The sequence below is a fragment of the Orycteropus afer genome, unplaced genomic scaffold (assembly GCF_000298275.1).
Source record: "Orycteropus afer afer isolate SDZICR_OR568_19922 unplaced genomic scaffold, OryAfe1.0 scaffold00060, whole genome shotgun sequence".
In the NCBI taxonomy this organism is placed as follows: Eukaryota; Metazoa; Chordata; class Mammalia; order Tubulidentata; family Orycteropodidae; genus Orycteropus; species Orycteropus afer.
This window is the reverse complement of record NW_006921647.1, coordinates 13,155,447-13,182,201: the sequence shown is the minus strand read 5'-3', so window position 1 is coordinate 13,182,201 and position 26,755 is coordinate 13,155,447. Positions and strand designations below refer to the sequence as shown.

The following is a 26,755-nucleotide window of genomic DNA, read 5'->3' as shown; positions in this document are numbered from 1 at the left end:
GGAAAGCACAAGAGAAAGTAAAAATCACCCCAGAATCTACTACCTAGAGATAATCATCATTGGCATTTTACTGAGCACAGTTCCAGATATCTCTCTGTGCTGTACACATACAAATAATTGCATGACTTAGAAAAGGAGAATATAGGTTTGCATATCTCCATTTCTTTGCAGTTGCATTGTTCTTTGGGCAGGTACAATATACAAGATAGAAGTAGCTTGCAGGGAGAGAGTCATGATGGTACCATCAACTTGCCCATCTGTCCACTTTTTCCCCATACTTCTAAGGGAAGTAGGGCAACACCGAGGGAAGAAGAGCAGAGTGATTAATTATTTCTGTATCTGTTTGGCCAGATCACTGAGAAAATGGCTTTTCCAGGTGAAACTCAGGGTTAGAAGTAAGTACTTCATTGAGGCAAGTCCCAGAACAGTGGTGCCTTTTGGGAAATCTATTAAGGAGTCAGTCTGTCCTAATGTGTATTCCCTGGGTCTTTAATTCCATGGTGTGTGAAAACATATCCTGTGATCAAGAACATGTGGACGTATAGAGGTTAAAGCAGTTAAGCAGGGTTCTTCACTAAATAACTTCTCAGAGGCCTTAGATGGGAGTGCAGATAATGAGACTCATAGGGCAGGAGACAGAATCAGGGCTTCCCCAACCTTTCAGCCATAGCAGCCTTTCTCAAGAAGAATCACCCAAATCTGTTCTCTTTGAAAACTTCAGGAAATGGCTTCTTTACTAGTCCATTGCACTTTAAAGTTAGTTAATATAAGTTATATGTACTTTTAAAATATGTCAAGTTTAACAAAAAACATTTTTCTGATCATAAAATAATACATATTCACTACAGAAAGTTTAGTACATAGTTGAAGGTATGGTGGAGAATGGAGTACCTGGGTGGTGCAGTTAAGGTACTCAGTGGCTAGGCACCTGGGAAGAAAGCCCTGATGATTTACTTGAGAAAAACCAGCCATTAGAAACCTTATTGAGCACAGTTCTCTGACCCACATGGGGTCACTGTGAGTTGGAATTGACTCCATAGAAAGTGTTTTGTTTTTATGTTTTTAATGGTAAATAAGATTAAGATTACCCATAATCACACCATTGGAAGTAGCCAGAATTCACATTTTGAGGTATTTCATTCTAGACCATTGTCTATATATGTGTTTTATATATAAAGTATATCTTTAAGAAGGGACTGTAGTGTGCATATGTATAATATAGAGTATGTTGTTGTTGTTGCGTGCTGTGGAGTCGGACCCGATTCATAGCAACCCCTCCTTGGGTTTATGAAGTGGTATCACTATGGAAGTAGATTGCTCAACCTTCCTTCCGAGGAGTGGCTGATGGGTTTGAACCGCCAGCCTTCTGGTTAGTAGTCAAGTGTCTCAGGCACGACGCTACCAGAGCTCCTAATATAGAGCATAGCCACCAAAAAACTCCAAACTCACTGCCATTGCGTCAATTCTGACTCATAGTGACCCCCATCGGGTTTCCAAGGTGGTACATCTTTTTTTTATATTTTTTTTTATTTTAAGAGCTTGTTTTACATTCGATGTAACACGTATATTTAGTTTCATTTCACATTTGCCATGTCCAACCCTAACCCAGTCTCCTCCCCTCCCTATCCTGCAACCCTCCCCCTGTGCCCCTCATAATTATGCACTCCTGTTTCTTCTGCATTTCCTCAGTTTGAATGTTGGTCCTCTGGTGTCCCATGGTCTATTGCTCTAAGGGATGTATTACCATAGAGTATGTGGGTGCGTCATCCTGGGCTGAGTGGTCTGTGTGTACATCTTGTTAACTGTTGGGCTGAGAGCCCGCGCCTGGGGGTGAGTTTTATTCCAGACGCAGAATGTATTCCAGGGCCATAGTATTGGGAGTCTCACCAGATTTCATCTGACCAGTAATTCTGGTCATTATTGAGTTTTTGGATTTTGTTCCACATTTTCTCCAAGGCGGTAAATCTTTACAGAAGTAGATTTCCCCGTCTTCCTTCTGCAGAGTGGCTGGTAGGTTTGAACTACCAACCTTCTGGTTAGCAAGTGCCTTAGGCACTGCACCACCAGAGCTCCTATAGAGTATATAGACTTTTTTTTTTTTCTCTCTCTTGGATAAAGAATTTTCATTTAAGAAGAAGAAATTTTATTCCCCATGATGGAATTTTTTAAAACTTTCTTTTAAAAAAACAATTTTATTTTGGAATGATTTTAGGTATTTATAGAAATATAAAGATAGGTCTGATGTCAACACTATATATATAGTTTATATAATGCTTTTTCTGTGTAGAAATTTTCTCCTAGCTCTGTATCTATAAAGTGAGGTTTTCAAATGATACTCTGATAAAGCAGGTCCACCTCTTTTTGTCTCCCCAGGTTACTATAATAACAGCACTAAAGTGGCTGTGAAAACGCTGAAGCCAGGCACCATGTCAGTGCAAGCCTTCATGGAGGAAGCGAACCTCATGAAGACACTGCAGCATGACAAGTTGGTGCGGCTCTACGCTGTGGTCACCAAGGAGGAGCCCATCTACATCATCACGGAGTATATGGCCAAAGGTGTGTGCACCACTGGGCACCATAGCTTTTAGACACAAGTGGGGCTTGTAAAACCAAAAGATGAACTAGTTAAATGGAAAGAGAATATGCAAGTGTTTTTCAAACAACATACGTACGTACTACTGAAAAATTTGAAAATACAGGAAAGCAGGCATTTTCATAAACCTACTCAGCAAAAGTAACCACTGTTAGTCTTACTATTTTCTGTATATGTCTGCATATATGTGTTGGCCTTAAAAATAGTACACAGTACATAGTAGGCCCTATGTAAGTATTTGTTTAATAAATTAATATGTATTTCAAATAAGAGTATCTTACCAAGATTCTCTCTTTTAACCTTTGCAATAGTATGAGAGGTAAGCACAATCATTCCCATGTCATGGATGAGATAGTGTGACATTTTTTAACCACTCCCCACTGCTGTCAAGTGGATCCCAACTCATAACGGCCTTATAGGACAGAGTAGAACTGCCTTCATGGGGTTTCAAAGGCTATAAATCTTTACAGAAACAGACCACCACATCTTTCTCCTTTGGAGTGGCTGGTGGATATGAACCACTCATCTTTTGCTTAGCAACTGAGGGCTTTATCCACTATACCACCAGATGTCCTATTGAGCACTTATTATCTGGCAAACACCAACATGCCTTGAATCCATCATCCAATTGCATCCTCGCAGGAACTCTGATACAGGTACTAGGGCATGCCCATGTTACAGAGAAAGAAGCCAAGGCTTAGAGGAGTTAAGTAACTTGCCTAAGTCTACACTTAAGGTTGGAATTTTACATTCGAGGGGAATGGGCAGGAGGAGTGTTTGGTTTTAGAGAAAAAGCTGTAAGGGAGTGTTTGTCAGCACAGTGCCTCTTAGGTATATGTCACTTTTTCCCAAAGCCCAGCTCATTCATCAGTTACTCATTGAGCACATACTGCTGGTGGTGCTGAGTTCTGTTGCTATGTACAAATGGAGTCAGCCTTAGCACAGTGCCTGCTGTGGACAGGACTTCAATGAGAACTTGCTGGGGTTCTGTTCCAGGAGAGCTACCTAAAGATCAGGTGTTGCAGTAAGTATATCATAGCTGCAGGTACACAGTGCTGTGAAAGTGCCTAGCTTTCAGACACCTGTGGGAGAAAAGTAGTATCCAACTCTGCCCTTTCTTATAAAGCACACACTACTTTTCACGTTAGATCAAAGGTTAGAGGAAACTGGCTTTGACCGCTCTCAGGCAAAGCTTCTGTAGTCATACAGCATTGCAGGGCCAATCAATTTTCTAGGTCCCCCGTGCCCACCCAGTAGCAATGGGTGGTATAAACAATTAAGCACTCAGCTGCTAATTGAAAGATTGGAGGTTCAAGTAAACCTGATGATCTACTTCCAAAAATATCTGCTCTTAAAAACCCTAGGGAGCATAATTCTTCTCTGACAAACATGGTCACTATGAGTTGAATCAACTTGATGTCAACTGATAGTAATGATGACCATTTTCAATTTTTTTTTTCTTTGTGTTTGAACTCCACTAACCTGTTTTAACTCTACACACAGGCAGTTTGCTGGACTTCCTGAAGAGCGAGGAAGGTGGCAAAATCCTGCTTCCAAAGCTAATTGACTTTTCTGCTCAGGTGATGTATGGAAAACCATGTAGCCTCTAAGTTGTTCAAGATGAGATTATTTTCTGAGGACAAGACATCTCCTTTGGGTGTTTCCCAGTAGGAGTTATGAGGAAAAGATGTTAAGAAGTCCCCTCTCTGAGAACACAATGATGGGAGTTTCATAGAGAATGTAGATGCATGTACCTCGTTTTGACTGGGACGTCTTCTATCTTCTATAAGACCAGTAAACCTCTCTGTTTATCATAGTCCTTTTCCCACAAATAATAGGATAACTACAGCAGAATTGATCATTTTGGTAGGCGTTTTAGAAAAGGAATTTCATGCAGTTTAAGCTCCAGTCACCTTCAGGTCAGCTCTAACTCAAGGTGACCTAGTGTGTTAGAGTAGAACTGTGTTCCACAGGATTTTCAGTGGTTGGTTTTCCAACGTGCCTCTGCATGTTTAAGGCATTCTGCTGCTAACCAGAAGGTCAGTGGTTCAAACCCACTAGCTGCTCCATGGGAGAAAAATGAGACAATCTGTTTCCATAAAGATTTACAGACTTAGAAACCCTCTGGGGCAGTTCTACTCTGTCCTATAAGGTAGGTATGAATCAGAATCGACTTAATGGCAGTGAGGTTTTGTTTTGGCTCTACCTCTTACCCAATTGCACCATCCAGGGTCTTTGCTTTAAGCACTAAACCAAAAAACCAAACCCACTACCATGGAGCAGATTCTGACTCGTCAGTGACTCTATAGGACAGAGCAGAACTACCCCTTAGGGTTCCCAAGGCTGTGTATCTTTGCAGAAACAGACTACCACATCTTTCTCCTGCAGAGTGACTGGTGGGTTCTAGTAATTCACCTTTTGGTTGGCGGCTGAGTGCTTTAACCACTGCACAACCAGGGCTCATTTTCTGATTTGAGTACAACACAAAAATGCGATGCAACAGACTGCCATCGGGTCAGATCCGATTCAAAGCAACCACTCCTTGGATTTCTGAGGCAGTGTCTCTACGGAAGTAGATTGCCAACCTTCCTTCCAAGGAGTGGCTGGTGGGTTTGAACCGCCACCCTTCTGGTTAGCAGTCAAATACCTTAGGCACTATGCCACCAGACAGTATCTTTTAAATGATACCTATGTGGTGTTTTTGTCACTCATCTGATGTACTGATACTTGTAAGTTATCAGTATTCTTGAAAACAGAACTGTATCTGTTTCCTACTCTAACCTTTCTTACCCCTTCTTGTTTTGGATATTTCATTAAGATCCTGAGAAATATTTATTCATAATTATTTCCAGTACCAGCCTAGAAGTTGCAAATTTGTTCATTTTGGAATCTCATGTTTCCTCAAGTATATTACAGCAAAGGCAAGGTACCCAGAAACATAGTAATGTACCTCTTGGATCAACGAAATACACACTTGAATGATGCCAGCTCTTGGCTTTTAATAATTTGATTGCTTTCTCAGTACTGATGTGAGTCATTCCTATTGGGAAGGCTGCTATGAAGCCTGACATAGCACAAGAGAATTCTGGAAGTTCTAGGAAAGGGTGATCATTTCTTACTACCATTTATTCCCTCAGACCCTCTTTTAGTGGAGAAATTGATAAGATATTGTTAGGAATATGCAATAAACAAAACAAATTAGTACACAGGTAAAATACTTCAGGTAACATAGGGTCAGAGCTCACCATCAGGAGTAAACTACTGTGGAGCCAGCTGGACTGCAATATCTCAGGGTTAGATTTCTGTCCTAGCTCTACCACTGAGTCACTGTACCACTTTCAGGAAGTCGTTTGTCTCTTTGCATATAAAATTGGAATGATAACTCCAAAGAGGTGTTGTTGAAGAGTCAAATGAAACATGCTAGGAGGTGCACACTTCATTGGAAGCTGGGAAACCTTCAGGAGTTGGTCCCTATATCATCTCACCCACCACAACTTGGCAGACTTGTTAGATGCTGTCGAGTCACTTCCAACTCATCCAAAAACTCACTGCCATTGACTCCTTCCTGAGTGACCCTGTAGAGAACAGAATAAAGTGCTGCCTAGTCCTCCACCTGCCTCACAATCTTTGCTATACTTGAGCCTATACTTGCAACCACTTTGTCAATCCATCTCGCTAAAGGTCTTCCCCTTTTTTCATTGACCCTGTACTTTACCAAGCATGATATCCTTCTCTAGGTACTGATTCCTTCTGATAATATGACCAAAGTATGTAAGACAAAGTCTGGCCATTCTCACTTTTAAGGAGCATCCCAGCTGTACTTCTAAGACAGATTTGTTCATTCTTTTGACAGTCCATGGTATATTTAGTATTCTTCACCAAGACCACAATTCAAATGCATCAATTCTCCTGCAATCTTCCTTATTCATTGTCCAGGTTTCACATGCTTGTGAAGCTATTGAAAATACCATGGCTTGGGTCAGGCACACTTTAATCTTCAAAGTGACATCTTTGCTCTTTAACACTTAAAAGAGGTCTTTTGCAGCAGATTTGCCCAGTGCAATATGTAATTTATTTCTTCAGTGTTGCTTCTACAGTTGTTGATTATGATGTAAGTAAAATGAAGTCCTTGATAACTTCAATCTTTTCTCCATTTATTATGATGTTGTTCTTTAGTCTAGTTTTGAGGATTTTTTTATTTCTTTATGTTGAGGTGTCATCCACACTGAAGACTGTAGTCTTTGATCTTCATCAGTAAGTGCTTAGAATCATTTTCTCTTGCAGTAAGTAAGGTTGTGTCATCTACATACTGCAGATTGTTAATGAGTCTCCCTCCAATCCTGTGCCCCATTCTTCTTCATACAGTCCAGTTTCTTGCATTATTTGCTCAACATACAAATTAAATAAGTATGGTAAAAGGATACAACCCTGACACACATCCTTCCTGATTTTAATTCATGTAGTATGCCCTTGTTCTTTTGAAACAACTGCCTTTTGGTCTGTGTACAGGTTCCTCATGAGCCAAATGAAGTGTTCTGGAATTCCCATTCTTTGCAGTGTTATTCATAATTTGTTTTTATCCACACAATCAAATGCCTTTGCATAGTCAATAAAATACAGGCAAACATCTTTCTGGTATTCTTTATTGTCTGCCAAGATCCATCTGATATCAACAATAATATCCCTCATTCCATGTCCTCTTCTGAAACTGGCTTGAATTTCTGGAAGTTTCCTGTCAATGTACTACTGCAACCATTTTTTAATTATTTTCAGCAAAACTTTCTTTGTGATATTAATAATATTGTATGATAATTTCCACATTCCATTGGATCACCTTTCTTTGGAATGGGCACAAATATGAATCTCTTCCAGTCAGTTGGCCAGGTAGCTGTCTCCCAAGTTTCTTGGCATAAATGAGTGAGTGCTTCCAGCATTGCATCCATTTGTTGAAATATTTCAATGGGTATTCACTCAGTTCCTGAAGATTGGTTTTTCACCAGTTTCTTCAGTGCAGGTTGGACTTCTTCCTTCAATACCATTGGTTCTTGATCATATGCTACCTCCTGAAATGGTGGAACATCAACCAATTCTTTCTAGTGCAGTGACTCTGTATATTCCTCCCATCTTCTTTTGATGCTTCCTGCATCATTCAGTAATTTGCCCGTAGACTCAATACTGTAACTCAAGGCTTGAGTTTTCTCTTTAGTTCTTTCAGCTCAAGAAATGCTGTTTTTGGTTTTGTAACAACACCCTTTTGGTTTTCTAATTGCAGGTCTTTGCACATTTCATTATTATATTTTACTTTGTCTTCTCAAGCCACCCTTGGAAATCTTTTATCAGCTCTTTTATTTCATCATTTCTTCCATTTGCTTTAGCAATTTTACATTCAACAGCAAGTTTCAGAGTCTCTTCTCACATCCATTTTGTTTTCTTCCTTTCCTGTCTTTTTAATGACCTTTTGCTTTCTCCATGTGTGGTGGTTACGTTTGTGTGTCAACTTGGCTGGGCTTGGTTGTGTGGCCAGGCAGCTGAATGTAGTTATTCCCCATGGTGAGACTGGTAATTAACTCCATGGGGTAATCTATTGGAGGAGCTGAGTAGCTGCTTTGAATATGTGGTCTGCTTCCCGTATTTAAGAAACAGCTTTGGGACTGGTCTCTAGCTTATGGCACGCTTGAACCCTGCATGTAGCCATGCAGCCTACCATGCTCTGCCAGCCTTGGGACTTTTGGTGGACTTGAATTAATGGCCTGCCATGTGGTTTGGTGGTTTGGTAACATCGGGACTGTGCCTTTTTGCTTGTCAACCTTGGGCTTGTCAGTCTTAGCAGCCAGCAGCTGTCTGAGTGAAGAAAAATCTCTAGCTCCAGGGGGCCAGGAACAGGAGGGAAAGCTGAAGCCCAACACTGAGGGGCTTTAATCCAGCCCATAGAACCTGGAACTTTGAACTAGGACTTACAGCCTCCAAACTGTAAGAGAATAAACTTCTGTTTCTTCAAGCCCATCCCGTTTGTGGTATATACTTATCTGAGCTGCACTAGTGCTTGAACAATTTCTCTCAGAAAGATCAGCACAAGGCTTGTCCCCATGAGGCAGAAGTTAAAGATGTCCCAAATGTCCAAACTGCCATACCACTCCGTCATTTCAGACATTAACTCCTCCTCCTCCTCCCAGTAATTTCCCCAGTCTTAGGGTTCTGTATTTCACTGTAACGCCTCACAGAACTCACAGACACCCAAGGGTTCATCTCATGTAGTAGTGGTGAAGGCTGGCAGGCTGGCGAGTCCCAGGTCCGTGAGTGGGTCTGGAGGATCCTCCTAATTTTTGGGATTTGATGAACTTCAATCAGCAGATCAGATGATGGCTCCTGTCCCAAATCCAGGGGTGAGATGAGGATGAGCCAAGAAATAAAACAGGAGCAAGAGGAGTGTGAATCTTCCCAGGAGATTCGTAGGTATACCCTCAAGGAAGCTAAGGGTGGTGATTTGAATTATACCCTCTAGCAAGGCAGGACTCAAGATACATTCCACCTGTGTTGCCCCAACAGAAATAACCTAAATCCCATCACAGAGTCAATTGCCGGTCATTATAGGGAACGACTACTACCAGCTGCCCAGCCAAGTTAATACCTGACCTTAACTACCACACCATCCCAAACAGGCATGGATAATGGGATTTACAAAACATCACAGAATGGAGGACAATGGCTAGAAGGGCCACATCAAGCAATTCACCGCAACTAGCTAACCAGAACCCCATGTATTATGTTCTTGATGTCATCTCACAACTCATATGGCCTTTAGTCATTGGTGTTTGGTTTTCAAATCTGTTCTCCAGATAGTCTCTCCAGTCAGGTCGGGAGCTCTGGTGGCATAATGCCTAAGGTATTTGACTGCTAACCAGAAGGCTTGTGGTTCAAACCCATCAGCCACTCCTCCGAAGAAAGACTGGGCAATCTACTTCCATAGAAATACCACCTTGGAAACCCAAGGAGGGGTCACTGTGAGTCGGAACGAGCTCAACAGCAGTGAGTTTGGTTTTTGATACTCAGGGTCATATTTTAGCTATTGTGGGCTTGTTTTAATTTTCTTCACCTTCAACTTCAGCTTCCATATGAGCAGTTGATGGTCTTTCCTTATAAGAGAATGCATATTATCCTATCGTTGACAACATTATACTTCAGTATAGATGTTGAAATGTTCTTGACAATGAATGTGATGTCATTCCTCTACTACTGGTTATTCCCAACATACTAGTCCATAAGATTGTCCAATTCATAGTGGCCAATACCAGTCCATTTCAGCTTATTAATGCCTAGGATATCAATCTTTTTGTGTTCCATTTCATTTTTGACAGCTTCCAATTTTTCTAGATTCATAATTCATACATTCCATGTTCTGATTATTAATGAATGTTTGTAGCTGTTTCTTCTCATTTTGGGTTGTACCACGTTGGCAAATGAAGGTACCAAAAACTATACTCCATCCACGTCATTAAGGTCAACTCTACTTGTCATATTTTGTGTACTTTCCAACCTGAGGGGTTCATCTTCCAGCACTACATCAATGTTTCTCTGCTATTCATATCATAAGGTTTTCTGGCACTATATTGGATAGATGGTGTACCAGTACATACTGTGTGAATAGGGAATCAGGAAGGAGAGAAAGACGACATCTGATAAATTTGTATCACACTTGACACAGATCAATGAGGCTCTCTTTGGAGTGGAGATTTGGGTCAGCCGAATTGGGTGTGGGACTGGAGGAACATAGTGAGGTTTGTGATATCTGCCCCTCAGAAATGGAAGGAGCTGACAATGATATGGGAGGTGGACAAGGGGCCACCAGACCCTGTCCTAGATAAAAGACTACATAGTCAAAGCTGTTCCACTCTGCCTGAATGTCAAATCTACTCTAGATATGACACACATTAGCATGTACACCATTCCTGGAGAAGGACTTTATTTTGTCTCATAGCCTTTTTGTATGTGATTCTGTGATGCTTATCTCAAAGGCATTTGACATAGTCAATTTTTTTTTTCTTTTTTATTTTTATTGTGGTGAAAATATACACACCAAGACATAGTCAGAGTTTTTAAGGTCCAAGTCAAGGCCTGTATATCTTTTTTTTTTTTTTTTTTTAAATGTGGCTCAAAACAATACACATTTATTCATTTATTTTCTCATAGTTCTGGAGGCCCTAAGTCTAAAATGAGTTTCACTGGGTCAAAATCAAGATGTTGGCAGGGCCATCTTTTCTCTAGAGGCTTTAGGGGAGAATATGTTTCTTTGCCTTTTCCAGCTTCTGGAGGCCGTATAGCTATTCTTGAATAATAAATAACTTAATTTTTTAAATTACTACAAATAGGTAACTTTTTCCAACTTAGAAATAAATTGGAAAAAGAATTGGCCTTCTAAACCTTTGTAGTTAGCTAACAAGAGCCTGGAATCAACCTTAACTTTCACATTGTTGGTTCAGATACCTTCAGTTGTCTCCCTGTCAACTGGGAGGGGTCTGGGCCCTTTGGTGATAGGAGGCACTAGGGCCATCCAGGCCACCACCACTGGTCTCCATCTAACCACGTTCCTCAAGCCTAGCTCATTGTCCACCCATCCCAGGGCCTGTTTTCTTGCAGTGGCTTCTCTATAGAACTAGTAAAACATCTGGTTTAAGTGCATTGACTGTGACGGTGTCAGCAGGAGAATCTGTGGGTCCGCAGCACCCACAAAGTCCTGGAGCACTAGTTCATTTTGTTTATCACATTGAACCATCTCCCTCCGAGTTCATCTTTGTTCACAATTCAAACCTCCCTAGATTCTTCTGCAGACCATACTTCAAGGTAGAGTTGGTGAGACTACCTGCTGCCCCACCTTTTATTGTTTACTTCATTTGCTTGTGGCTTTCCTTAGTGCAGTACTAATTATGTAAGGAGAGGACCTTGACCTTGGGAATAAGGAGTGGGGCCTGTGTACTTCAGGTTCAATCTGAAATCACACACTTTTCACATTCACTTTCTATTATGTATACCTGATACTTGGCCCCATGACAATTCAGAGAACTCACTGTATGATCAGTACTATCCAACATGCCTCCATCTTCTATGAGTTACCAGTTGCCATTGAGCTGGTTTTGAGTCATGGTAATTCTGTGTGTGTCAGAGCAGAACTGTGCTCCATAGGGTTTTCATTGGCTGATTTTTCAGAAGTAGATCATCAGGACTTTCTTTTGAGGTTCCTCTGGATGGACTCAAACCTCTAACCTTTCAGTACCAGCCAACCACTTAATCTTCTGTACCAGCCAAAGACTCCTCTTTCTGAAATGATCTCCTCTCTACAAAGAAGGCTAGCTCTGTATTTGTCACCCTTTCCTTTCTGTCATGTACTACTAATGAGCTTTGTCACATTTCCACAGTAAATAACATGAGAATAGTCAATATTAGTACACCAATCCGAGGAGACAGGGTACCTGGTGCCTAGCTACTTAGATCAGCCGGTCTTTCCTATAGCTTTCCCAACTTTACTAATTAGAGGATATAACAACATGAGAATTATATAAGTCCACTTGGTGTTTGAGTTCTAACTAAATAATTAATAAGCTGTAAAATATGTTTATATGCTTTCTTCCATAAGCTTGGTCAAGAGCATCCAGGAGTTGGGAAGTTGAATGTTCACAAGAGGGTATAAAGTCAGTATTTTTTAGCAGTGGGAGATTGGTTCTTGGGAGTAGAAAGTGGCTGATTTCCTTTATCCCAGCCCCAGGAGAATAAGGAAGCATGGGTGTGGGGAAGCACTGAGACGTCCCCCACCATCTGTCATCTGGCGTCCTCTTCCCTCTCCCCATGACCTACCTCCCTGTGCTTCACCATGTTCCACTCTGACCCCGGTTGAGACAGGAAATGGGGGGAGTACACATGACAGCCTCACAGTTCGTGGGAGAGCTGATGCTATCACTTCCCGTCCCATGATGTGTTCTAAGAGGCTTTTCTGTGTCTAGTGGATACTGCACTTTCCACTTGGCTCCACCCTCATCTCCTCCCTTTCTACTTGATGCCTTCTTACAAAATCCAGACAAATGCAAATTTCACCCAGTCTTTTCTGCTTTGATTAAGTTAAGCAATTGTGTGCTTTTTGCGCTCAAATTGTCCCTTTACAGAGGAAGTTTGACATTTTCAGAAAAGAGAGACTTTGCGTAATTCCTTTCCAACCTTTGCCACATTTAAGAAGAGAAAAGAGAAGGGGGTTGAAATCTGTGGGCATTTCCTTCAGCAGATGGTGATAGGGAATTGTAGACCTGAACTCATTTCACAAATGAAGAGAGTAATGGCTAGAGAGGTTATGTAGTTAGCTCCAGGTTATGGCACACAGCTACTCCTTCTACAAATGTCGTTTCCCAGGCTCCTATATCTAGAGCCAACAAAAAGACGTATTACAAGGACTATAGATTCTGAGGTGGTCAGAAGCCCTAGCAGTGATTCCAGTACACAATTCAGTTGAGTTAGAAAGAAGCATTCCTGCCAAAAGCTGGGAATAAGATCACAATTCGATTAAACTTGGGTAGTTATTAGAAGTTGCTGATAAAGGTGCCAATATGTATATTCATTTGAAAGTATCATCTATGATTATGCTGTTTACATCATTGAAAGAATTTCTTTTTATTTTATAAAGAAGTGGAAAATAAGATAGATATTTCTATCCTATTTTGCAAATGAGGAAACTGAAGCTTAAAGAAGGTACGTAAGTGAAAGAACTGGATAGCTTCTAGGGCTTTGTGAAGAATAAATGAGGATTTATGTAAACTACTTAGCACAATGCTTGGCATGAAGGTACTACTCCTTGGATATTACTTTGAAAAAAAAAAAAAAAAGCCCAAGTTCACTGCCATCAAGTCAGTTCTGATTCATGGAGACCACCATTGGGTTTCCAAGGCTTTAAATCTTTAAAAAAAAAAAAGTGGAAAATTCAGTTGCAAAATGGATATCAGGTAAATCATCTTATAGCTCAGACCAAGTGAATCAAAGCAGTCGTTGCTCTTTGGCAGCAACATTCCTCAAGTGCAACAGTCACCAAAAATGAAATAGATAAATTTTTTGTGAGGAAAACTGCTAAACCATAGTTGTTATAATTATGGTAACAAACAGCATGTGTTTTAGCTCTGTGTGGTTTATCTCTGCCTCCATTATTGATGTGAAACCAACAACCTCTAAAGCATTTTTAGTTATTTACTCTGGTAGCGTAGAACCTAAAGCACTTGACTGCTAACCAGAAGGCTGGCGGTCCAAACCCACCAGCCACTCCTCGGAAGGAAGGTTGGGCAATCTACTTATGCAGTGATACCGCCTCAGAAACCCAAGGAAGGGTCATTATGAATCTGGTCAGACTCAATGGCACATAACAACAACAGCACATTTTTACAGATGAGTTGGTGAACTTGGACTTGTTCAGAATCAGCTAGTAAATGGAATGACAAATAAATGATTGGTTGAATTTGGTCCTGGATCTTCCCACCCTAGATAACTGCCTCTCTCTCCTCTGTATCCACAGTCTTTCCATGATCACAGTTGCTCCTCTGATCATTTTGTGCTAACACTACCTTGATGCACACTTTCCCCTTAAGGATTTTGCCTACTAGAATTAATAGTTTGTTTAAACTTTTTTTTTCCCCCAAACTTTATTACATAGGTACTGAAATCTTTATTGCCAAAACATGAATCTTTCTATCACATAATGATCATGCTCAGGATATATTTTGTTCCTTAGTATTAAATTTTAAGCCATTATTTTGAGTTGGAAATTGGTAAAATGAGAAACGTAGGCAACCTCAGTCTATCCATGTTATTTGCAAAGCTTCATTTTAATGACAGTATTTTTGAGGACTCCTTCATTATGCTAAGGAGCCCTAGTCGCCCTGGTTTGAACCTACAGTGAGAGAAAGATGTGACAGTCTGCTTCCATAAAAATTACAGCCTTGGAAACCCTTGAACTGGTTCGTTCCATTTCAGTCCTCTGTTAGAATTTTCCCCTCTACCCCAAAAAAACAAAACAAAACTCACTGCCGTCAAGTAGGTTCTGACTCATAGCGATCCCTCCTTGGGTTTCCTAGGCAGTATCTTTACGGAAGTAGATTGCCCAGTCTTCCTTCCAAGGAGTGGTTGGTGGGTTTGAACCGCCAGCCTTCTAGTGAGCAGTCAAATGCCTACTGAATCAGAATATATATTTCAACACAACCCCCAAGTGATTCTTATGTATTAGGGAGTCAAACTGGAACTAACCTTGTTTGAACTATTGTTGGAAACCCTGTGGGGCAGTTCTACTCTGTCCTTTGTGAATTGGGAATCTCTTGTAATAACTCTAGGTTGGGAACCACAAGTCTACCAATGGTGAATCAAGCCTGAATTGCTGGAGGAGGCACTTCAGGGAAATTTCTAGAGTATTTGCCAATACATTCAGAAACCTGAGAGAGAAAGTAGAGTCCCATTTTCCCCCTCAAGACTAGTCTCTCCCCCCATTCCCCCAAAACACTAATGAAACGATTACTTCATTTTCTAAATTTTTATTAATATCAACCCTTGTTTAGCATCACACTTAGTTTACTTAAACTGGAGGAAGATTTCATTGAGAGGTTGAATGAGATTCAGTATCCGATGGACATCTCAATGTGGCTGATTTTGGTTTGTGCTTTATCCAGAAGTCCAGATTCTCCCAATTCACTTTATTTAATCTCATCTTTTTACTTGGGAATTCTCACACATGATGACTCCACCTCCATTTCTGCTTTCAAGCACAAGATCATCCTCAGAGGGTTAAAAGTCCACTCTGAGGAGGTGATAAATTAACTCTATAAAATACTCAGAGCAAGGTGTTGCTATGGATAAAGGAGTCATACAGTGCCTAGGATATGGTGACCTCTCATTGGGCATTGTGAGGAGCCCAGTGAAAGACAGCACACATAGAAGTATGAGAAAGTTCTAGTGGTTCTGTAAATGCAGCTACAGAAGATATTAGTAGTGGAGCAAGTGTTGAGCTGAGAGCCAAATTCCACCTGGGGGAAATCCTTTTATAGGTCCAGTCTTCTCTTCTGTAAAACGAGGCACAGTTACAATGTGGATGTCATGTAAATCATCTTAAAGCTCAGACCAAGTGACTCAAAGCATTTGTGGCTCTTTGGCAGCGACATTCCTCAAGTGCAACAGTTACCAAAAATGAAATAGATAAGTTTTTTGTGAGGAAAACTGCAAAACCATAGTTGTTATAATTATGGTAACAAATAACATGTATTTCATTTGTTAAAATAAAATATGAGGTTTCCCACAGTGTTGATGCTATACCTCATGACTAACAGAATCTCTACCTAGGAGATCAGGGCAAGTCAACCTGAAAGTTGTAATTAATGATTTTGAATGTAGTCAGATGCCACTGGCATTGCTGTAAGAAATATGAATGTATCTCTTTAATGTAGTTCACAGAGCTCAGCTACATATGTGGTCTCTATGTACAGTATTTTGAATGATGAGTTTTGTTTCTGGTGCTTAAATTTTGGCCATGGAGACTTAGAAAATGGACAAATGAAACTAAAGTTACTGTCAGAATTGCAAAACAGGATCGTATGCAGTTTCTTCCTGAAAAGGTTGAAAGAATAGGAAGCTGTCATTTAAAAATAATATAAAACAGGAACTCTTTTTTTTGAGGGGTGGGGCAAGTTGGGTGGGTAGGTGTTTTGCATATTTAAGCACAGGAATCATGAAGACTAGCTGTTTAAAATGGCAAATAAGACAGAAGGATTTGTGCTTGTTTTAATTTTGATTGGAATACTTTCTAAGCCCTAATAAAAAGTTTTAAGCTAAAGTAAAGGGTGACTGGGGGAAAAAAAAAAAAGTGAAGGATGGTTTGGCTAAGACACCAGATTTGTCTTTCATTTTGTAGTTATCTTATCCATGGGATGGTGTTTTCTCGTCAGTCACTGTGAGTCACAAAATAATGTCCTCTGTGGAAGGAATAATGTCCTCGTGGAAGCCCTCATGGCCGGCAGAGTTAATTATCAGTTGCTCATACTTTAAAAGTGAAGATGAAAGCACTTTGAAGGGAGAAAAAAACAAACAACCCATTGCCTTCAAGTCGATTCCGAGTCATGGCAACCCTATGTCACAGGGTAGAACTGCTCCATAGGGTTTCTAGGCTGTTGATCACCAGGCCTTTTTGCTTCAATGCCACTGGGTAGATTCGAACTTCCAGCTTCCAGTTAACTACCATGCAAACCATTTGCACCATCCAGGAACCTCTTTGAAGGGAGCAGCAGAGCAGAAATCACAAAGTCTGTCTTACACACTTGGCTTGCTTTGCTTTGTTTTTTCTCAACCTCTTGGTCAGCCTTAGTATTTCTTATTCCACATATATTTGTTGAGCATAGCCAGAGAGGGTGCTAGCGTTGGATGAGCTAGCACTTCTGCCTTAAGGAGCTGGTAAGCTAGTGAGGAAGACAGATAGGTAAGCAGGCAAGTCAACTGTACAAGGTCACTAGGAATCTAGTTGGGTTGGGTGTGAGGGCAGCATAGTGGCTTTCAGAGTGTGTGAGGCTTATGGAGTTCAGTGGGGCAGCGTAGCTTCCTGGAGGAGGTAACCCTCAGAGCCAAGGTTAGTCCTGCTAGCCTGGGGAAGTAGTAGATGCAGAGAGAAATCTTTGATTGTAGGAGATTAGCACATAAAAGCACAGCAAAGAGGTACAAGGGAGGTACAAATGGGGTGAGGGTGTGGAGAGGATGGGAAGGGGCACCGAAACATGGACGTAGACATTAAGGAAGTGAGGCACTGTCAACTCTGAGTTACTTAGGAGAAGCAGTTATTTGTAGATAACTATGGTTTACAAATGGTATTTGCAATATATATATATATATATATATATATATATATAACTCAACAAATAGTCTCCTAAGAGTTACAGTTTTACTTTTCAAATTGTTTTACCCTTTAGTAATCAGCAGATGCTCTTTTATTTACCGTGATATGTATTTATGTCTTTCTTCCCACATACCCAGATGTCTTCTGTGGAAACGTAGTTTTGACTGTTGGGTACCACTGGCTTTTTGCTTGTCCTCCTCCTAAGATTTTTGTTTGTTGCTGTGTTTTTTTAATTGGTTTTTCTTTTTAAACTGGAGACTAGGAATGGGGGGATAAGAAAGTGATGAGAGGCCCTACATTCTAATCTAGAGCTCATCTTTAAAGGCTATAGCTTGAAACAGACAGGACTCATTCCAAATATTTTCAATTCAGAGTTAGATTTCTCAGCACCCCTACCCCCTTCAAAACTGAGGAGCCCTGTTTAAGCCTAGGAGACTGAAATCTGAGGGTGTCATATGAAATCTGTAGATATTAAACTTCTCAACCACATGGCTTCTCTGCCGCTTTAGACAGTGTGGAGGCCCTGAGCCATGAAGTCATGTAGGTGCTAGGTGGAGAGTTTTCTCCTATCCTGAAAATAATGAGGCATCATTGACATTTCATACTACAGAAATGTGCAGTGATGAGATATAGGCTTTAAAATTCAATGGGAGCAAAACTGGAGTCCTTGCCAGGCCTTGGCCATGAAGCATGGGCCAGAGCATTGGCAGAGCAAGGATAGCTCTCTGCATCACAGGTGGTAGAAACAGGATGTGAAGAAGGGTTGGGTTGGGTGGCTGAGTGGTTGGCATCATTATCTAGTAGACAATGTAGAGGAGCGGACAACAGGTCCACAAGTGGAGTGGGGTGGTTGATGGATTCAGTTTTATGCCAAGTTGTGGTGTCCTGAGAAATTCAGGTAGAGAAATCCAGGGAGTCAGATGTTTTAATATAGAGGTCTAGGGCTTGAAAAAGGTCCCTGGGTGATTTGTTAACCAAAAGGTTGGCAGTTGGAATTCACCCAGTAGCACCTTGGAAGAAAGACCTGGCTATGAAAGATCTCAGACATTGAAAACCTTAGGAAACACAGTTTTACTCTGCACACAGGGCCTCCATGAATCAGAGTTGATGCCGTGGCAATAGGTAATGGTGTTTGGAAGATGGACATGAACCAATGAGAGATCTGAGAGGCTGGCACCATGTACTTTCATTTAAATGAGGGCCTGATGAGTTCCTGAAAGAAGGGAAGGGTCAGTGGAGGCCCAGGGCAGAGCCTTGGGAAGGGCTGAAAGACAACTCCAGACACCAAGTCTGGAGGACACCAGGTGATGGGCCTGACAGGCAGTGCTGTAAGGAGGAGTCAGGTACAAGGCAGGTTCCTCAGAGGTCAGATCTGCTCAGAACCAAGATGCTATCATTGGACATGGCAACAAGGACATCTTTGGAAAACTTTGCTAGACCTTTTCAGTGTGGTATTTTAAGTCAAGCAAGAAACCTGGCTTGAGTTCCCTTTCTCGTTCCCGTCTCTCTTCCCTCTCCCCTGATCCTTGAATCCCTTTGTCTCTATAGCAGTACCCTATGTAAACCTAATTGAGTCTTTCATTCTCTTTCTCCTTTCTCCTCCTCTTCTTCTTCCCTCTCAGTCCTATCCCCAACTGCCCGCTGCCCCATCCTTTCCCCAATGACCCCCCACCCTTTGTAAGCCACACTTGGAGAAACTTGATGTCCACGACTCTTAGTGGGACTGTATAGTCCTTTACTTTTAAAAGCAGGCTTATATTGATTTTTTTTTTTTTTTTAATGAAGGAAAAAATGAGATAAAAATAAGGAGCACCTTTTAAATTATTGGTCTTTAAAAATATGCTTCTGTTGTCTTCTCTAGGAAAAAGCATTCTTCCTCCCCACTCTGAAATGTGCTCTAAGACACTTGTGTTACACGGCTCATGGGATTTTGTTCAATACAATGTAGTAATTGTTTAAAAGTGAATCATCAAAGGTAGCACCCCAGCTTAAGAACAGTGTGTTGGTTTAAGTTTATTCTGAGGTCACTTTGGCACCTGGGATGCATTTTCCCAGATTTCATTATGGATGGATTCATAGGCCTCGCACAGAATTTCTTTTCTTGCCTAGCACGGCACTGCACAACTTTGTCCCATTTAATGTTGCCTGCTGGGAGATTGTGTTTCTGGCCTCCCTGACACCAATTCTGAGGTACCTCATGTCCGCCTCAGCCAGTCTGAGGCTTCTGCGCAAGGGGCCACCCCAGCTGCCATGGTGCTGTCAAAGAGCAGCCAAGTCCATGCAGAGGCCCTAACAGATCCCTATGGTAGCTGCTGTTCCTACCCACACAGAGGCCCTATCCATGAGGGTCTAGGCCTCCACTTCAAAGCTGCAGAGGCCCTGACAGCCAGCCCATGGAGCCCAGACACTTGTCTCCTCTGGATGTGCCACAGTTCTAGCCATGAGGTGGTGTTATCCAGGGTCTTCCTCAGCCAGGGTCCACAGCACAGACCACAGCCCTGGAGTCAATGAGCTCTCCTGCTCCCATTGGGCCCCCTGGGCCAGAGCCTTGAACACTGGGTTTGCTCATCTTCTCTGATAGTCCACAGGCAAATCCTCTCAACTCTTCCTCCAGGTCCCCATCATCTCTAATCTGGACCATTGCAGTTACCTCTTGGCTAAGGCTGTCAAATTTAGCAAATAAAAATTCTGGGTATTCAGTTAAGTTTGGATTTTCTGATAATTATTTTTTGTTTGTTTATTAATAGGGATAATTGTTATATGCTGTCAAGTTAACTCCAACTCATAGCAACCCTATAGAACAAAATAGAACTGCCCCTTAGGGTTTCCAAGGCTGTAATATTTACAGAAGCAGACTGCCACATCTTTTGCCCTTGGAGTGGCTGGTGGATTTGAACCACCAACCTTTCAGTTGCCATTGTGCCACCCCAAATCCAAATCATACCCACTGCCATCAAGTCAGTCCCAACTCATAATCATCCTGTATCCAAGCCCACTGCCAATGAGTTGATTTTGACTCATAGTGACCCCCTTTGGGTTACCAAGGCAGTAAAATTTTTTTTAACCTTTCCTTAACTTTTACAATAACAGACTAATACAATATTTGTCCTTTTGTGATTGAGTTATTTCACTCAGCATAATGTCCTTGTGTTATCATTTCCTTTGTTGCTGTTGGCTTAGTATATGCTGAATATTTGTGCTTGTCCTCTTTTTTATTGTGATGTGAAGGTTTATCATTTTTCTTTGAAGTTACCCTATGATTTATAATTTTATCCCCGAGTTTAGAACAGTCCATTCTATGTTTCAACTTTCTTAATTTCCTCACCATTTAGAAATTCTGTAACTACACAGTCTTTTCCCTCTTTTTGTTTGTAGTTGTCCTCACTTGCCAATTGATGTCTCTGGTTCCCTATTTACAATCTTGTAAGCTCATTTTACTTTGGATATGTCCATAGCTGTGGTTTCTGGGTTATGTTATCTTGTGTATTAATGGTCAGTTGTTAGCTATTTTTGGTTCTCTGATCAAAGGACTCCCTTTAGCATGTCTTGTAAGGTTGGTCTGGTTTTAATAAATACCCTTAATTTCTGCTTATCTGGAAATCTCCTAATTTCACCATCATATTTGAGGGACAATTTTGCCGGGTATATAATTCTTGGTTGAAAATTTTTCTCTTTCAGGCTTTTATATATACCATCCCATTGCCTTCTCACTTGCATGGTTTCTGCTGAGAAATCGGAGCTTATTCTTACTGGCTGTCCTTTGTACATAACTTTTTGTTTTTCCCGTGCGGCTTTCAGGATTCTGTCTTTGTCTTTGGTTTTGATGAGTTTGATGATGATGTGTCTTGGTGATTTTCTTTTGGGGTCTATCCTGTTTGGGGTTCGTTGGACTTCCTGAATGTATACATTCTCTCTAGTTAGTTATTTACCCTCCTTCCCCCTCCCAGTCCTGATAACCTTCAGAGAATGTTTCTTTCTGTGTGTAAACTTTTTCTTGTCTTTTTATAGTAGTGTTCTCATAAGTACTTGTCCTTTTGTGACTGACTGATTTCACTCAGCATAATATCCCCAGGTTCATCCATGTTATAAGGTGTTTCACAGATTCATCATTATTCCTGATGTTGTGTAGTATTCCATTGTATGTATGTAGTGGTTTATTCATCCTTTGTTGGGCATTTCGGTTGTTTCCATCTTTTGGCTATTGTGAATAATGCTTTACGTAATTTGCTGATGTTATCGTTCTCAGATGTTCACTTGCAGATGTTCAATGTTAGGATTTATAATGATACTGATAATAAAAAGCAATAATAATGAAAATGAAAAAGAAAAATGAGGCATTTGACTTAAGTCAGAACCGACTTATGACAGAATCAGAGGAACTGGAACCCCCATCGTGAGTTGGGGATTACCTGTGTTGTGAGGCTGGCATAGGACCAGACAGTGTTTCCTTCTGTTGTATATAGAATTGCTATTAATCGGAGCCCACTCAATGGCACCTAACAACAACGTATGTATGTTACCTGTGTATATATATATATATTTGCAGTTTGACCATGTTTTATGTATATAATTCAGTGATATCAATTATGTTCCTTATGTTGTACAGCCATCACCACTTCCACTTCCAAAGTTTTCCTTTACCCTAAATGATTTTTTTTAGCATGTGAATCTGGAGTCTGCCCTTCTCCAAACTAGTCCCTTCCTGTCTCTTTGGCCTCCCTCTCTCCACGCTCCACTGAGTAGCCAGAGCCACGGTTCTAGGGACAACTGGATGATTCTTTACCTTGCTTGACTTTTCAGTATATTCCCACTGCACTTGCCAAGCCTCCTTGATGGCCAGTGGTCACAGTTCCCCAGCGTCCTGGAGCCTATTGAGCTCTCTCACGCTCCAAAGCCTCTCCCAAGACCACTTACTGGGAATCCTCCCTGTGCTTTGTGCCATGCCTCACTCCTGTCCAAAGGCACCTTCCCTGACCACCTCCATAATTCCAGCCCCAAGCCTTATGCCTACACATTCGTGCTATCTTGGCCTCATGTCACTCTTTCTCATAGCACCTACTACAATTTGAATGTTTTGATAAGTGCTTTTTACCTTTTTGTCCCCAATACCTTATATTTAGCAGGTACCCAGTCAACATTGATTGAATAACTGCACTGACCAAAAGAGTGGGACTGCTTAGATTCTGCTTTAAACAACAAATTCCTTATTCTCTGCTTTATATTGTTCTGAATGAGTAACCTCAGGATAGTGTGTTATTTAAGTGTTTTCTCCTTCATTATTCAATTGATTTAACCATACATTTCTTCTTCCCCTTTCTCTATTGGCTTAATTTCCTACAAGAAATTTTCCTTATTGGTTGAAGTGCTTCAGCTACCCACTCTTCCTCCCTCCAGCATATTCCTATAACAGTTCTTAGTGACCTACACAGTGACCATCACACTAGGCCTTTCTGTTTCCTGACTCCCTGCCCTCTAGGATTCTGTCCTCTCTGCCAATGACTCCCTCTCCATAATTTCCATCTCACTCCACTGCCTTCTTCTATTTCCAAACAAGGTCACATTCTGAGGTTCCAGGTAGACATGAATTTTGAGGAGGGGGAAGGGGGGACTAGTCAATCAACTATAACCATCTATAATCTGAAGTTTATATCCCTAGCTGGAACCACTGCCTAACTTAACTGCTTACCCAACATCTCCACATGGCATGTATCAGGCATCTGAAACTCATAGTCCCAAACTGAGATTTTGTGCTTCCCCTCCAAAACCTGCCCTCCCAGCCTTCTCCCCATCCTTTGATAGCATCTCCCTACTCATGGCTGTCAGGCCCCAAGCTTGCAGTCATTCTTTTTTGTTTCTTCATTTAACATTTCTGACAATGAGAAATCTTCTCATGTCCTTTTTATTTATTTATTTTATTGTGATTTGTGTGAAAGTTTACAGAGTAAATTCATTTTCCATATAGCAGTTCTTATACATTTTGTTTCATGACATTGATTGCAATCCCCATAATGTAACAGCTCTCTTTGCACTTCCCCCTGTGCTTTTCCTTGTGTCCTTTTTTCCTATGCATTCCTGCCCTCTGAGCTATTTCCCTGTGTAAAACCATAGTCTCCATGGTTGATTATTCTAAAGAATGTACCTATCTGGTGTAAATATTCACCTTATATGCCTATCTGCTGTTTGGCTGGAAGCCAGCAAAGTGCATTCAACTCCAGGAGTGAAAGCTGACTAGGGGCCATAGTCTCAGGGATTTTATCAGTCTGTATCAGACCAGTAAGCCTGGTCTTTTTAATGATTTTTAATTTCATCCCACACCTTTTCCTACTCTATCTAGGATCCCTTTCTGAGTGGTTGACAGTGGTAGCCAGGCATCACCTAGTTCTTCTGGTCTCAGCGTCATGTAGGCTGAGGTTCACATGATCCACACTGGTCCTTTCCATCCACCTTTGGTTTTCTTCATTCTTCTTTGCTCTGGATGAGGAAAGACACATCTTGCATCTAGATGACTGCTTGCAAGCTTTTAAGACCCCAGTCACTACTTGCCAAAGTAGGATCTAGAACAGTGTTTTTCTATAGTATGTTATGCCAGTTGAGCTTGGTGCCCTCAGTGGCCATGGTCCTGAGCCACAGGCCCAACAACTTACTCCCCCAGGGTGGCTGGTTGTGGCTAAGAAGTTGTCATAACTTTGCCCACTGTTAGTTCTATTTATGTGGACACTCTTATATACATTCCTATGTTGTTGTTGTTATTTGCCGTCGAGTCGGCCCTGACTCATAGCGACCCCTCCTTGGGTTTCCGAGGCAGTATCACTACGGAAGTAGATTGCCCCATCTTCCTTCCGAGGAGTGGCTGGTGGGTTTGAACTGCCAGCCTTCTGGTTAGCAGTCAAGTGCCTTAGGCACTATGCTACCAAAGCTCCCATACATTCCTATATGGACATTCAAATATGTCTGTCCAAATATTGTCTGCCAAACTTATATGTGGCAATGAATATATTCCCTTTTGCTTAGACATATTTGATCATTCAACTTGTCTACCTATGTAGACAGGTTTGCAGCAGTATATTGATGGGAACTTCCAGAAATGCAAGCTGGATTCACAAGAGGATGTGGAACAAAGGATATAATTGCTGATGTCAGATGATTCTTAACTAAAAGCAAAGAGTACCAGAAAGATGTGTTTTATTGACTATGCAAAAGCATTAGATTGTATGGATTATAACAAATTATGGATAACCTTGAGAAGAATGGTAATTCCAGAAAACTTAACTGTGCTCATAAGGAACCTGTATATAGACTAGGAGTCTGTCATTCGAACAGAACAAGGGATACTGCATTGTTTAAAATAAGGAAGGGTGTGCATCAAGGTTGTATCCTTTCCTCTTACTTATTTAATCTGTATGCTGAGAAAATAATCCATGAAACTGGACTATATGAAGAAGAACATGGCATCAGGATTGGAGGAAGACTTAGTAACAACCTGCGATCTGCAGACAGCACAACATTGCTTGCTGAAACAGAAGATGACAGGAAGCACTTACTGATGAAGATCAAAGACTATAGTCTGCAGTATGGATTACACATCAACATAAAGAAATGAAAATAAAGACTTTTGGTAAGATGGAGGAATATGCAGACAAGTGACACAGACCCTCTTCAACAAAAAAAAGAAAAAACAGTTGACAGAGATACAGAAGATAATCCTGGAATGCTGAGCTTTGAAAGGAACTATACAGAAGTGGATTAGGCACCAACTAGTAGAAAAATCTGAACGAAAACAGTGAGTACAGAGAGGGTCGGAGCTGCGGACTATCAGCTACTCTGACAAGACCAATAGCCCGAGTATTTCCAAGTTGTGTTGGGACCTGAGAATTGATGTAAAGATCAGTCCTGGTCATCAAAGGCTGCAGGGACAACTGCTCTGGTGGCCTATAACTAGGAAGGGAAACAGCAAGGAGGGAGACAACCTGAGCTGTGGACTTTCTGCTGTCTGGAAGACATAACCATCTTGATTGTCTACATGTGGCAGCCATTTTGGATATTTAAAGTGACTGAGGGCACAGCCATTCTGAATGTTTACAAGTGGCAACCATTTTGGATTTTAAAGTGATAGTATTCTCATTTGGATTCTAGGGACCTAAGAACAGGCTGTGTTTGCCAGGGTCAGCAGGGACATATGAGAGGCTGACAAAGAAAAGGAGACAGGTGGTGAGTGTATTAAGTGCTGTCAACTAATGAATAGAGGAGCACAGCACAGTACCCTGCCTGTATAGATAACATACAAACAAAACAAAGAAAATGAAAATTGTGGACAAGTGACTCCAACATATAATCACCAATTAAATATAAACACAAAAATGTCACAATGCCTCAGAAACAACATAGCACAAAGAAGCAAGATAAAGCAGGAGAAACAAGGGACCAGGACACAGACCCAAAACACATCCCTGAGGAAGATGCAGCATTGGAACTCGCTGATAAGGAATTCAAAAGAATTATGTTTAGGTATCTTCAAAGGATTGAGAGACAGACCAAGGAAAACACAGCAAAATTCCTACAAGAATTTTGGAAGAAAATACAAGAACAAAATGACAAAATAAATGAAAAATTAGAAGTGATTCTATATCTACAGATAGAAATCCACAAGATTAATACTAAATTGCCAGAGATAGAAAACACATTGAAAGGGCAAAGGAGTAGAATTGATGCAATGGAAGACAGAATTAATGAGATTGAAGACAAATACCTGAATGCTTCTTTGGAAAGGGAACAACCAGAAAAAAAGATCAAAACAAAATGAAGAAAGCCTAAGTTTTATTTGGGATACCATCAAAAGGAATAACCTACATGTAATCGGAATTCTAGAACAGGAAGAGAAAAATAAAACCACTGAGAAAATTGTCCAAGATTTATTGAAGGAGAACTTCCCTGATATGATGAAAGATGAGAATATATCCTTTCAGGAAGTCCAACAAACCCCAAACAGGATAGACCCCAAAAGAAAACACCAAGACATATTATCATCAAACTCACCAAAACCAAAGACAAAGAAAGAATCATGAGCACAGGAAAAACTAAAAGTTACGTACAAGGGGCAACCAATAAGACTAAGCTCAGATTTCTCAACAGAAACCATGCAGGTGAGAAGACAGTGGGATGGTATATATAAAACCTTGAAAGAGAAAAATTTCCAACCAAGAATTATGTATGTGTGTTGCTGTTATGTGCCATCGAGTCAGACCTGACTCATAGCGACCCCTCCTTGGGTTTCC

The 26,755-nt window shown here is 41.0% G+C and overlaps 1 protein-coding gene across 1 annotated transcript in view; it reads left to right on the top strand.

Moving 5' to 3' along the window:
- Window positions 1-26,755, top strand: part of LYN (LYN proto-oncogene, Src family tyrosine kinase) — a 109,007-nt gene that overhangs the window by 33,048 nt on the left and 49,204 nt on the right. The window contains exons 8-9 of the mRNA XM_042780769.1: window positions 2,374-2,556; window positions 4,097-4,173. Coding sequence (XP_042636703.1) covers window positions 2,374-2,556; window positions 4,097-4,173 — 260 coding nt within the window. The remainder of the gene's footprint in view (window positions 1-2,373; window positions 2,557-4,096; window positions 4,174-26,755) is intronic.